We start from the raw sequence: 12,561 nt of genomic DNA on the forward strand, positions 1-12,561 counted from the left end.
CTGCCTGGGAGAAGTGGGCAGGGGAAGGGGCAGAGACCTCCGCGGTGGGGATCCGGCTGGTCCCAGACCAAGAGACCCTCCCGCAATGTCCTCTCATCCCCTCCCCGCAGCGATTCCGGTGACCGCAAGCAGATCTACAATATCCTGAGCACTCTAGGGCTGCGACCCTCGGCCACTGACTGTGACATCGTGCGCCGAGCCTGCGAGAGCGTGTCCACGCGCGCCGCGCACATGTGCGCCGCGGGACTGGCGGGCGTCATCAACCGGATGCGCGAAAGCCGCAGCGAGGACGTGATGCGCATCACCGTGGGCGTGGACGGCTCCGTGTACAAGCTGCACCCTAGGTGAGCCCGCGCGGCCTTCTGCCGGTCCAACCCTGGTCCAGCCTGCCCCTTGTGAGTTTGCATCCTTAGGGGAGAACCCGGGCGTTGGTCTCTATCTATGATACTCAGAGAGGGAAGCTCTCCGAGGTCCCGAGAACTCTTAAACTCTCCGAACTCCCTTGGCCCCCAGACACAGGAGGAGGGTTCCCTTGTTTTACCCCCTGCCGTGCATTCAGCGCGGTACCGGCAGCCAAGCTTCCCCTCTACGCAGCTTCAAGGAGCGGTTCCACGCCATCGTGCGCAGGCTGACGCCCAGCTGTGAAATCACCTTCATTGAGTCGGAGGAGGGCAGCGGCCGGGGCGCGGCCTTGATCTCCGCGGTGGCCTGTAAGAAGGCCTGCATGCTGGGCCAGTAAGAAGAAAGGCTGCAAGGCAGGAAGGAAGCTGTGGCCGGCTACTGGACCTGGGCTCCAGGGGACACTCTCCTTACAAGTCCCCCCAACCTGGCCCAATCGAGAGGCTTCTCCTTCTGAGGACCTTGGATGCCTCCCATCCCAGCTGTCACCTCCAGAAGATGGGGGAAAGCCTCTGGAGAGGTTGCCGAGGGCCCAGGCAGGCTTTTTCTCTCAGGGTCAGTTGGTGAGATAGCCCTAGGGCCCTGACTGGGTCGGGAGCAGAAATGAACAGGAATGCAGAACCCTCAAAGTACCTCGCCTTTTTTGCTGGAATCAAGGACCCAGAAGGGAGTTATTCACTCAGGATTTTGTTGCATTTCTGCACTGCTTGTCTCTTGGAGCTTTCAGCCTGGCTCAACCCTGGCTCTGAGAAGGGGGTGCCCTCTGGACCCTACTATGGCCTGGCTTCCCCATGAGCTCAGCCTGCATGGGGAGGCAGCCCTCATCACCTGGCCAGACCTAGACCTGGATTCCACAGGGGCCCCGGGGAGCTGCTGATCACTCAGGCCCGGGAAATGGAAGGGACAAGCTCCACAGTAGAGCCTGTGGGTACCCCGAGGCCTGGAGATGGCAGCCTTTTCCCTCCCATCCTGCCATCCCTGAGTGGTCTGTTGTTCTGGGATGGACCCTCACAGGAAATGCAGGAGACAGAGTCCCCAAAGCCTCTGCCCAGAGGGGCCCAGGAAAAGGAGGAGTCCCCCCACCCACAGACAGGCCTGGGAACATCTCTGGGATTGAGTCCCTGGCTCCCATGGCCCTGGGCACTCAGAAAGCCCAGCAGCACACAGCACACACCCCAAGGGACAAGCTAGGCCTCTTTCTTCTTAGCAGACTTCCATGTACCACACCAGCATATCCATGCCCAACCTGGAACTGTGTGGGGTTTTTTTTTTTTTTTAATTAAAAGTTTTAAAAGTTTAGAACATGACCTTGTCCACTGTTCTTTGAGCTCTGTGTATGAGACTGTGGGACAGCATACATACAGACATGATCCTGTGCACACAGACACTCTGCAGGCCAAGGTGTGTCTTGAAATTTGCCATCCTCTCTGGTGAGCCATGTTGGGGACTATGAAGAGTAACACACAAGGCTGAAGGAACAGGAATGGCATCGCATGGTGTGCGGGGGTGTGGTCAGGGGTCCTGGACTTGACCAGGCCTCTGCCCACCAGCCTGTGGGATTCAGGGTGTGGTTCCACCTGTCTGTAATCACTCAGCAGCTCTGAGGTCTCTGAGAGCTTCCAGGTGAAATCCTGGAGGGAGTGGGGCTACTCTAAGAAGGGGGAACAAGGCTGATCTCTGGGGACTGGTCCTGCTGCAGATCGGTCTCAGCAGGGAGTCCCTGGAGCCACTTAGGTTGTGACAGTGATGGAAGATGTTGGAGACAGAATTACAAGAAGTCACGTGGGGACTTCTCTGGTGGTCCAGTGGCTAAGACTCCGCACTCCCAGTGAAGGGGGCCCGGGTTCCATCCCTGGTCTGGGAACTAGATCCCCCATGCCACATCTAAAAGTTTTCATGCTGCAACAGAAGATCCTGTGGGCTGCAGTTAAGACCCAGTGCAGCCAAATAAATATTTTTTTTAAAAGAAGTCACATGATTTCTGTGATCCTTTCAAGTTTACTCCTAAAAGAAATGCCTGTTTCACATCAGCCAAGGCTCAGGGCTAAGACCTTCTTACACACAAACCCAGTTACATATGAACATGTATTTGTAAGATTTTAACATACACTCCAGAGAAGGCAATGGCACCCCACTCCAGTACTCTTGCCTGGTAAATCCCATGGACAGAAGAGCTTGGAAGGCTGCAGTCCATGGGGTCGATGAGGGTCGGACACAACTGAGCGACTTCACTTTCACTTTTCACGTTCATGCATTGGAGAAGGAAATGGCAACCCACCCCAGTGTTCTTGCCTGGAGAATCTCAGGGATGGGGGAGCCTGGTGGGCTGCCGTCTATGGGCTTGCACATAGTCGGACATGACTGAAGCGACTTAGCAGCAGCAGTAGCAGCAACATACACTCACTTTTTTTTCAGGTTTTGGGATGTTGTTATCTTTTTTAATTTAATTTTTATTTTATGTTGGAGTAGTTGGACATGACTAAAGAGACTTAGCACGTCGTTGATTTACAATGTTGTGTTAGTTTTAGGTATACAGAAAAGTGGTTCAGTTATGCATATATCCATTCTTTTTCAGATTATTTTCCCCTCTCAGTTATTACAGAATCCTGAGTAGAGTTCCCTTTGCTATATAGTAGGTCTTTGTTGATTATCTTATACATAGTAGGGCTTCCCCTGTGGCTCAGTGGTTAAAAAAATTCACCTGCAATGCAGGAGACATGGGTTCAATCCCTGGGTCAGGAAGATCCGATGAAGGAGGGCATGGCAACCCACTGCAGTTTTCTTGCTTGGAGAGTCCCGTGGACAGAGGGGCCTGGTGGTCTACAGTCCATAGGATCACACAGTCGGACACGACTGAAGTGACTGAGCACACATGCGTAGTGTGTATTACACTCACTTTTCAATGAGAGAAACCAGCAAATCTGGAATGACTATGTTGTTTCATTCAGTACTTCACCCAAAGTTGTGATTTTGAGTTTTCATGCCCTCCTTGAGATGCTGTCCCAATTTATGGTATGCCACATGTGGAATTACTTCTGATCTTTTTCGTTCTCTCAAGTCTAAATTATGCATTGGAAGTCTGTGCAAGCCTTTGATGACTCCATTATCAGTACTAATGTACTCATGTCCCAGCATTCACCTGTTGGATCTCATGTTACCATAAATTATTTTCTAGTTGTCCTTTATGTTGTGATTCAGGGCCCTGTATTGATTGTTTAAAATTCTCTATGGAGGTAGGTTATAGGTATAGCCTATGAATTTCATTTCAGGAGAGTAAAAGTGGTGTAAAAGATACTTGTTACACAAAAGAGACCTTGGGTCTGATGGACGAGAACCCTGATCTCCTGGCTGGCCTCCCTGCATCCTCGCCTCAGTGGGCAGAGGGACAGCCATGGGCCCTCTCCTGTTCTGGGTTCAGGGGAGCCGCCAACTGCCCACTCTTCCTGCTCTGGCAGGTCTCCAGCCCCCCAGCCCCTCTCTGCCCTGGGCCCACAGGCAGCTGAGAGGCTGCTGCTCTGGCACAGTGGAGGACGCCCAGGCCCCTCACTCTGTAGTGGAGCTCCACAAGAAGGGCTTTGGACCCACTTCCATGGGGGTCACAGGGGATGCTTGGGGTCCAGGCAGTGCTCCATGCTCCAGCAGCATCACATGCAAGTTCTGGTTGGGGTAGCCATCAGCTCAGGGCTGCCTTTTACCCCCTGGTCAGAGGGTCGAGAGGCCAGGGCCAAATATCCTCACCTCGGGGAATCCCTGCAGGGGTCTCAGACCAGAGACCATCCTCAGAGCCTCTGACTGCCTTCCCAAGCCCAATGGAGGCCTCAGGCCAGCCCCACCCCAGCTGTCCCTGTGGCCTGGGCTGGAACTGCAGAAGGACAGTCTTGTGAGGGTAACAGGGGCCCCTCATTCAGCCCTGGAGTGGCGAGAGCTGCAAGCCTGCTCTGCTCTCAGGAGGCAGTGCATTTCACAGTGCCAAGACGGGCAGACACTGCATGTCACACGTCTGTCGGGGGCCTGAAGGTCGCTGGGAATGTGGCTGGAATCTGCTCAGGGGCCCTGTCTTCCCCCAGCCCAAGCAGAGGCTGCCAAGTTTGGGCCTATCCTCTCCTCCTGTCCTTATTTGGCATTCCAGGTGATAAGGCTGAGACATAAAGGGGGCTGTGGGCCCCTGGAGACAACCAGGCCGCTGCAGAGAGAGGATGGTGAGTGGCAAGTGGGGGACTCCAGGTCGGCAGCCTCCAAGGTGCTGTCCTCTGGGCTGGGGGTGTGGAGCCAGTACTTCTGTGCCTGTGCTGGGCCCAGAGAGATGGTCTCCAGGGAGAGAAGCAGGACCCTGGGCCCCGGGTCTCCTGGGAATGTTCTGGGGTTGTCCATGGCAGGGAGTTTTTGGGGAGCTGGGGAGAGGACCCATCCCCACCTGTGGTGTTGCAGGCCAGCAGGAAGGCAGGGACCCGGGGCAAGGCTGCGGCCACCAAGCAGGCCCAGCGAGGCTCTTCCAACGTCTTTTCCATGTTCGAGCAAGCCCAGATCCAGGAGTTCAAGGAAGTGAGTGCCCCACTCCCACTAGCCTGGGCCCCATCTGGGGACCATGCCCCCAGTACATCCCTTCTTCCCCGTAGATCAGGGGTCTTGGCCCCTGTCCTTGCTCCTCCCAGCACCCAGGACCCCCTCACCTCCTGCCTTGCCTGGGGTGTGGGCTGCTCCCGCTGGAGACTGTGGCCCCTCCACCTCACAGGCCTTCAGCTGCATCGACCAGAACCGTGACGGCATCATCTGCAAGTCGGACCTTAGAGAGACCTACTCCCAGCTCGGTGAGGGCACCCGTCTCCTGCCTGGCCCAGCCCCTCTCACACCAGGGACCCGGCTCAGAGCTGCTGCCTGGCCCGGCCTGTACTCCTGTCCTGGCTCACACCACCCACCCACCCCTAGAACACATTCCTTCCACTTCACTTCCCCCACCCAGTGAGCGTTCTCTACCCTTGGTGGCTAGGATAGGGGAGGGGCAGCCCAGCCCTACTCAGGGACACTCAAGGGCCCTGTGTCCATCTAACACCCCCACAGGGAAGGTGAATGTTCCAGAAGAGGAGCTGGATGCCATGCTGCAGGAAGGGAAGGGGCCCATCAACTTCACTGTCTTCCTCACACTGTTTGGGGAGAAGCTCAATGGTGAGCCAGGGGCAGGTCTGGAGTCCCTGGCTGGGCAGCAAGTGTGCACTCCACCTGGACCCGGCCTGAATCCCACCCAGAGCCAGTCCAGACCCCATCTGGCCCTTGCCCACCCAGAGGATGTGGGGCCCATCTCTGCATTCCATGAGCACCTATCACCCCAAGCCTCAGGGCTGGGAAGTATGCCTTTGCATTCACTCCCAAATCCCCAATCCCAGCCTCCTGGCCAAGCCCAGCATTTCAGAAAGACAGCTGATCCCAGCGTCTCTGAGCCCAAAGGAGCACTTTGTATCAGGCACCCTCCCGGCTCTCTGTGATCTGGAAGGTTCCCTCCCGCACTCTGGGTTCCTCCTCGGTGGGGCTGGGAAGCTGGCGGTGTGGGTGCTCACCTGGCTCCCTTGGCCTCCCAGGGACAGACCCTGAAGAGGCCATCCTGAGCGCCTTCCGCCTCTTTGACCCCAGTGGTAAAGGCGTGGTGAACAAGGATGAGTAAGTGGGACAATGGAGTGAGTGGCTGGGGGCACTGTGCCAGAAGCAGGGAGGGAGGGGGTCCCCTTGTGAGGGTGGCCACCTGTCCTTTGGGGTCCTCTCTGCTTTTGGGGGGAGCTGACCATCTAGGCTGTGAGAGCCTCCATCCCCTGCCCGTGCAGCCAGCCCCACCAGGCTCTCCCCACTGCTCCCCACTTATTCCCTCAGGTTCAGGCAGCTTCTCCTGACCCAGGCAGACAAGTTCTCTCCAGCTGAGGTGAGGATTCCGGGCTCCTTCAATCATCCCTCCTGGGCCCCTTCACAGGGCTCCACCCCACAGGGTCCAGCGGGGGGGGCCTCAGTGACCCACTGCCCTTGTGGGCTTAGAGCCCAGCTTACTGGAGGAGGTGCTGCATCTGTTGGAATCTGGAGGGTGAAGGACCTGGAGTCAGAGGAGGTGTACGAGCTCTGTGTGCAGAGGTCCAGGGGTGAGAGCGCAGTCAACCTTAGCATCTGAACAACAGCATCTTAGCAACACCGGAGGGAGGGCGGCTCTGTGGGCAGGGTGGGCCCTGTGACCCACCGCACCCCTCACTCCTGCTCCAACCTCCGCCTGAAAAGCTGAGGGGCAGTGCATGGCCCCAGGGGCAGGGCGAAGGTCACAGGCCTCCATCAGATCACTCTGACCAGCACCTCCGCAGGTGGAGCAAATGTTCGCCCTGACACCCATGGACCTGGCAGGGAACATCGACTATAAGTCCCTGTGCTACATCATCACCCATGGGGACGAGAAGGAGGAGTGAGCCCGAGGTGCCAGCGACTGGGACTTAGGGCCAGGCCTGTGGGAACACCTCAATAAACGCTATTTCCGAATTAGATCTCAGTGGTGGCCTGTCTGTGGCAGATGGGGTGGGGGTGCCTAGGTGAGCTGAAGGGCCGATGCAGAGATTGCTGTGACAACCAGCCTGGCCCTTGACAGCCCCCTGCATGCACCCCACACTGCCCTGTGACCTATGAACCCTGTTGTGCCCAGGTTACAGATGAGGACACTGAGGCCTGCGAGGGTGGGCATGGCACCCAAGGCCACTCCTCTAGGAGAGGAAATGGGGGCCTTTATGCCCATCTCCACCAGGCCCAGAATGAGCTACATGAGGTTTCTCTGCTCAGCAAACATCTGCCAACAGCCCAGGGACTCTGCCCTCTTGGGAACCCTCTCCCCCTCACAGCCCCCATCTTTGCACCCAGGCTCAGGCGGGCCTCTCTGCACACGCATGTGGTGTGAGGGGCCCATGTGAAAACACAAGTGAGGCGCCCTGACACCAACGGAGGTGCTGGAGCACACACAGGTGCTAAGGGAAGTACTCTGAAACTGGCCTCATGCCTCCGGATGAAAAGATGAGGCTGCTGGAGAGAGGAGAAGGTTTCTCTGGAGGGAATTGTGTGTGTTCGTCCCCCACCTCACCTGCAGAAACCAGGAGCTGGGGGCACCCATCCTCATCATAGGAACAGGAGGGACAGCAGGGCAACCTCCAGAGTGTCAGCAGCAGAGAGGGGGAGGGGAGAGGGCAGGAGGGTGCAGAGGGGAGGGCAAGACCTAGAACACAGGAAATCCTTCTTCGCCTGACTCCTTCCCACCTCCAAGCCCCAATGCAGTACCCCGCCCCCACTACAGGTTGGGGAGGTGGGAGGAGGTGAGGGAGAAGGGAGAGCTGACCACAGTCCCTCCAGAAGGCAAACAACGAACAGCAACTCACCCGAGAGGTGTTCAATTTTGATGTTTACCTGGGACTTGGCAAGTTTAATTCCTACATTGAGACTTTAGATATAAAGTTATCAATGGTGCTTTCTATTGCTTATTTGTGATCACAGAAGTTGTGGCACTGCTTGAATCTTCATCAGGGAGCAAGCAAACTGTCCCTCCCAGCATGCTTGCTGTGAAGATGGGTGAATAAGATCAAGCGGGTGTTATGAGTCTAGCTCATGCGTTCTGCTTTTTCATCAAACTGATTTCAAGAAGTGGGGGATGGGGACTTCCCTGGTAATCTAGTGGCTAAGACTCAGTGCTCCCAATATATGGGGCCTGGGTTTGATCCCTTGTCAGGGAACTAGAGCCCAGATGCCCCAACTAAAGATACAGCATGCTGCAACGAAGACCCGGTGCAACCAAATAAATAAAAATAAATATTAAAAAAAAGAAGTAAGGGATGATTTAATAATTCAAGCCTCTACAAGGAAAAGTTGTGAGAGACTCTGAAACAGACCAAAAAAATCATAGATGTGTGAACAAAGAAAAGTGTCATTCACCACCCAGTTCTACAAGGGTTAACTCATAACCCACAACAGTCACTCACCATCTGGATGGAAACAGAAGGAAGCACTCTGTGCTTTGGATAAGCAGGCCCCTAGATAGTTAGATGCATATCTCAGGAAGGATTCCAATGACCCCAGAGTCTTATCTCTTCCCATACATGGAAAAACCCTAAAATCATTACTGAGATGTCTGTTCTTTGTGACTAGCAGTACATTTTTACCATGATGTATGCTTGACTGTAGGTGTTTTCTAGCAAAAAAAAAAGTCACATATAAACTGGCCTCTCCCTTTTCTCTTCCGAGCAGTTCCTCAGAGCTAACTGAGTAGCCATCTCTCAGGCTAGAGTCCTCAGTGAGACCCGCAGGAGGGCCTGGAGCCAGGGCCAGCCCGCTGTGCTGCTCAGTCCCTTGGGTTTTGAGTGCGCGCAGAGATGGCTGTAGAGGCAAATGCAAGTTAAAAATGAGAAGACGTTAATACTCCCTGATGCAGAGAAAGTAAGCACTTTTCTCCTCCCTCTTCTTAGAGCATTTCCTTTAGAAAACCTGTAAGTTCTTTCCCTTCCTTTTGTGTGTGTGTGTGTAAATCTGTTTAAAAGCTAAATCAGCCTCTCGCTAGTCTGACAACCCTGAAATGTTTCCCAAGGACCTGGGGACATCTCTCTGAAGAGAGTAGCACCCTCCTTGCCCAGTTCCCCTGGGACGCAGGAGCCTGACTACCATGGCCCGGCTTGTAAGTGTACTTCCCGTTGTAAAGAGATGAGAAGTTTGCCTTTCCTCCAGATAAGGCTATCAGCAAACAAAGGTGCCCCTCCCAAGTCCCAGTGGGGCCAGGGGTGGGTGGGGGGTGAGCTATGTGACAAGACTGGTTTCTGTTTCTCTTGGGGATGGATGGGTTGAACTGCCTTGAAAGGCGAGGGACTACTTCCTGCTCTGATGTCTCTGTGATGAGCACAGGGCTGGGCTCAGTGGTTGCTCAGGACCACATTGTCCTTTCTTGTGACTTTGGTAGAGAGGTTTTCTGGATTGGCAAGATGTTTTGTTTGAATTATCTCCTCAGCTTGGTCCCATGCCACCAGAGCCTTGGCCTGGATGGAGGGGGTGGAGGTGGATGGGGTGGGAGTTGGGGGCAGAGTGGCCTCGCCAGCTTGGCTGGGTGGGCAGTGTGGATCCAGGCCTCTGTTCACCGTATTTTCTAAATTTATCCTGAGGCTGTTCAGCCCCCAATCGGGGCCTTGGACCCTGCCCTGCCCCCACTCCATCTTGGAGGCAGTGTTCACATTCTTTCTTTCTTTAGCTATTTTAACACCACAGATAAAGACCAGCTCTGGCATGAGAAATCTGTGATCCGTCTGCTTCTGCAGAAGATGTGGCCTGTCCAGAGGATTAGCTGACAGGGTCTGATGGCTGTCACGGTCCCCAGCCCACCTTGCCCATCCTCTGCTCCAGGCCTCTCCCAGCAGGCTGAGAGAGAGGATCTGAGAGATGGTGGTGTTGGCGCTTTGCTCTGATTTCACTGCAACAAGAATACAGTGATCCTGGAGAGACCAGTCAATAATAGGTCTAAATATGTTACAGAGTCCAGGCTCTCTCTGTTTGCCACACAATAGGCCAATAAATCCAAAATGAGGTTTTGGGACAAGGAGGGGACTTTATTCAGGAGCTGGCTGGCTGAGAATATGGCAGGCTAGTGCCTCGAAATAGCCATTTTTGGGGGGCCTGGATGCCAGTTTCTTTTATGGATCTGAGATGGGGGGAGGTGAAGAAACGAAGTAAAAAGACTGTTCAATCCTTGCAAATGTCCCTAGAACGGCAAGCCTCAGGTAGGAGGATGTGTTTGTTGCACTTCTGTACAGTCATTTCAAGGCTGGTGTGAAATGGAATATCTCCTGTCGTATCAGCAAAGACGCTACATTTATCTGTGACTGACTTCCCCACGTGTGTATTTCTGGGCCGTGCTGGTAAGCAGCAAATGAGGGGCCACTACAGCCCTTGACTTTGTTTTTCTGGTTAAATGTACAGCTGGAGGAACATGCAGATGGCTTGGGGTAGACTGGTACCCCAGACAGTCCACAGGTGCTGTCTGCACAGATGACGATTTCCTAGCAGCGAGAGGAGGGACAGAGAGCGCCTTGAAAGGGTGGTAAGTTGGAGGAGTTGCTGTCTGCCTTGAGATGACAGAGCCCCTAGGAGCCACATAGCTCATCCACTCACCCCAGTGGAGCGATCACACCATAGTCAAGGCTTTCTGCATGTCATGTTTGGGCAGAGCTGCTCCTATCAGGAGACCAGGTTATTTTCTCCAGCCAGAAATCTGGGCTGGCTTATGGTTTGTTGGCCTCAAGCAGCCTGTGGTTCTGTCCTCACTTTCTTGGAACCCAGAAGTCACTGTGTTGAGATAAAGCCCAGGATAAAGATCACGTGAGAGGGAGATCTGGCCCTTGGCCAACCCACCCAAGGCTGGACTTTGAACTGAGATGGTTGGACCTCCCAGTTCCTCTGATCGGCTCCTCTGATGGGGGACACAGGACACAGAGGTGCCCAGAGTCCAGGCTGGAGGGAACTGAGCCAGAAGGTGTTGGAACAGCTCTGGCCATCATCCGGGCTGTGCCCAGCCCCTCGCAGATCCCGCATCTGGCCTCTTCGGGCTTCAGGCCCCAGCACGGGTGTCACCTCCCTAGGAAGCCCTCTCCCGATGCAGGTCTGGGCCATGCTCCACCTAGAGCTCGTCCAGCCCACCCTGAGATCGACCCAGCTTCCGAACTTCAGCACCACAAGTGCAGATGAGAGTTATCCCACCCGGAGCACCAAGTGTGGCATGTAGCGGGTGCTCAGGGAATGTCTCATGAATAGTTAAGGCGATACTATGTCTGACTCTGGAGCCTGACATCAGGAGGCTCTGTAGACTCTGTGGGTGCAATGCGGGGCGGGGTCTCTGGTTTCTCTCCAGCAAGGCTTTGGCTGCAGGCGAGGGCACAGAGGAAAGAGGCAGGCGTTGTGGCTTCGGGGAGAGGGGAAAGCTCTTCTGCTGCCTGCACCCCCAGCTCTGCCACCTGCTGCCCTTTAGTGCCTGTCTGCCCCACCCCAGGGCTCTGGAACAGGCTCTGACTTCCCACCTGCCAATTTGTCTCGGCCCTGCCTCTCCTCACAAGATGCTCTGCTGACGTGCTGAGACACCCAGGTCCAAAATAGAACCTTATCACCCCTGCCTGCCCTGCTCTGCCGTCAGCAACACTTCCCCAATCTTCCTCCTGGGACCCCCTCCTTAATGCTCCATTTCCTCCCCCTCCCCTACTAGGCTGCCCTCCCCAGAGCCACCCCAGGCCCCAGTGAAGTGCCCCGGTCAGTCCTCCTGCCCCCTCCAGGCACTGCCTAGCCTGAGCCACACTGAGGTCCTGCTGGGTTATATCCAGAGCCTCTACCTGCTGTGGCCCCCTTAGGAGATGGGGACTTTGCCTCCACCCAGGCAATTGGACTGGGGTGGCTATTGTTCCAGAGGGACACAGACCAGAGGCAGTGGGTCTGTGGGGGAGAGAAAGGTAGGGGATCGGACAGGGGCAGAGACACAAGCCCTGAGGCCAAGTGACAGACAGGAGGGGGGCCGCCCATCCTGCCCATGGTCCCGTGGGGCTTTCCCCTGTGATAAGACCTAGTTTGTGCTTAATCTGCCTCCAGCTGGTTCCCATGACTTGTGATCAGGACCCAGGTCCCCACTTCAGGCCTGATTCTGGAAAGTAGACCAGCCTTATAGTCTCCCCTGCACATTCCCCACACCCCCATTCAGAATGCCTCCTTCCAAGCCAGCCTCATCTTGCTCTCACCCATGTCACCCCTCCGGGGACTTCCACAGCTCCAACTCCAGCTGCCGGTCTAACCTGACCCCTGGACCCTCCCCACAGATGCCCACAGCTTTCTGCTTCCATACTGTAAGGAGGTGCCCTGCAGTGGACAGGGATCATCTACCAGGTCAGTGCTTGTCCACGTTCCCAAAGCACTGTTTCCCATGGGGAGTAACTTCTCTCAGACTGTGTATGGCTCTGATGTGGGTAGTTCCTAGTAACCAACCCTACAGAGACGTGGGGGCTCAGACCTCTTCCACACAGCAGGCAGCGGGCACTTGCCAGCCAGCTAGACCACCTCTCCCAGACTGTTTTGTGAATGAGTAAATCCAAGGGAAGAGGGAACTCTGGAGGCTATCCATCCCAGGGCTGGCATCAGATCAGA

The 12,561-nt window shown here is 55.3% G+C and overlaps 2 protein-coding genes across 3 annotated transcripts in view; both read left to right on the forward strand.

Annotated features, from left to right (window-relative positions):
• The window catches only part of GCK (glucokinase), a 36,904-nt gene extending 34,577 nt beyond the window's left edge, over positions 1 to 2,327 (forward strand). The window contains exons 9-10 of one of the 2 annotated variants that reach the window (XM_019958950.2): positions 111 to 344; positions 595 to 2,327. In XM_019958950.2, coding sequence (XP_019814509.2) covers positions 111 to 344; positions 595 to 739 — 379 coding nt within the window. In that variant the 3' untranslated portion in view covers positions 740 to 2,327. The remainder of the gene's footprint in view (positions 1 to 110; positions 345 to 594) is intronic. The other variant, XM_070788014.1, reaches the window with a different exon arrangement.
• A 2,505-nt stretch (positions 2,328 to 4,832) lies between these two features.
• On the forward strand, positions 4,833 to 6,903 carry MYL7 (myosin light chain 7). The gene is made up of 6 exons (XM_019959452.2): positions 4,833 to 4,941; positions 5,132 to 5,207; positions 5,458 to 5,562; positions 5,973 to 6,051; positions 6,259 to 6,307; positions 6,732 to 6,903. Exons 1-6 carry the CDS (start codon positions 4,906 to 4,908, stop codon positions 6,831 to 6,833), a joined length of 447 nt encoding a protein of 148 aa, XP_019815011.2. The 5' UTR covers positions 4,833 to 4,905; the 3' UTR covers positions 6,834 to 6,903.
• The last annotated feature ends 5,658 nt before the right edge of the window (positions 6,904 to 12,561 follow it).

This window comes from Bos indicus, chromosome 4 (genome assembly GCF_029378745.1).
Source record: "Bos indicus isolate NIAB-ARS_2022 breed Sahiwal x Tharparkar chromosome 4, NIAB-ARS_B.indTharparkar_mat_pri_1.0, whole genome shotgun sequence".
Classification (NCBI taxonomy): domain Eukaryota; kingdom Metazoa; phylum Chordata; class Mammalia; order Artiodactyla; family Bovidae; genus Bos; species Bos indicus.

What these genes read in the sequence shown, in the direction of transcription:
- MYL7 (XM_019959452.2), top strand. Translation starts at nt 4,906, where the DNA reads ATGTTCGAGCAAGCCCAGATCCAGGAGTTCAAGGAA. An exon ending in AGATCCAGGAGTTCAAGGAA is followed by an intron (nt 4,942 to 5,131) that starts GTGAGTGCCCCA and finishes TCCACCTCACAG; the next exon opens with GCCTTCAGCTGCATCGACCA. An exon ending in GGCGTGGTGAACAAGGATGA is followed by an intron (nt 6,052 to 6,258) that starts GTAAGTGGGACA and finishes TTATTCCCTCAG; the next exon opens with GTTCAGGCAGCTTCTCCTGA.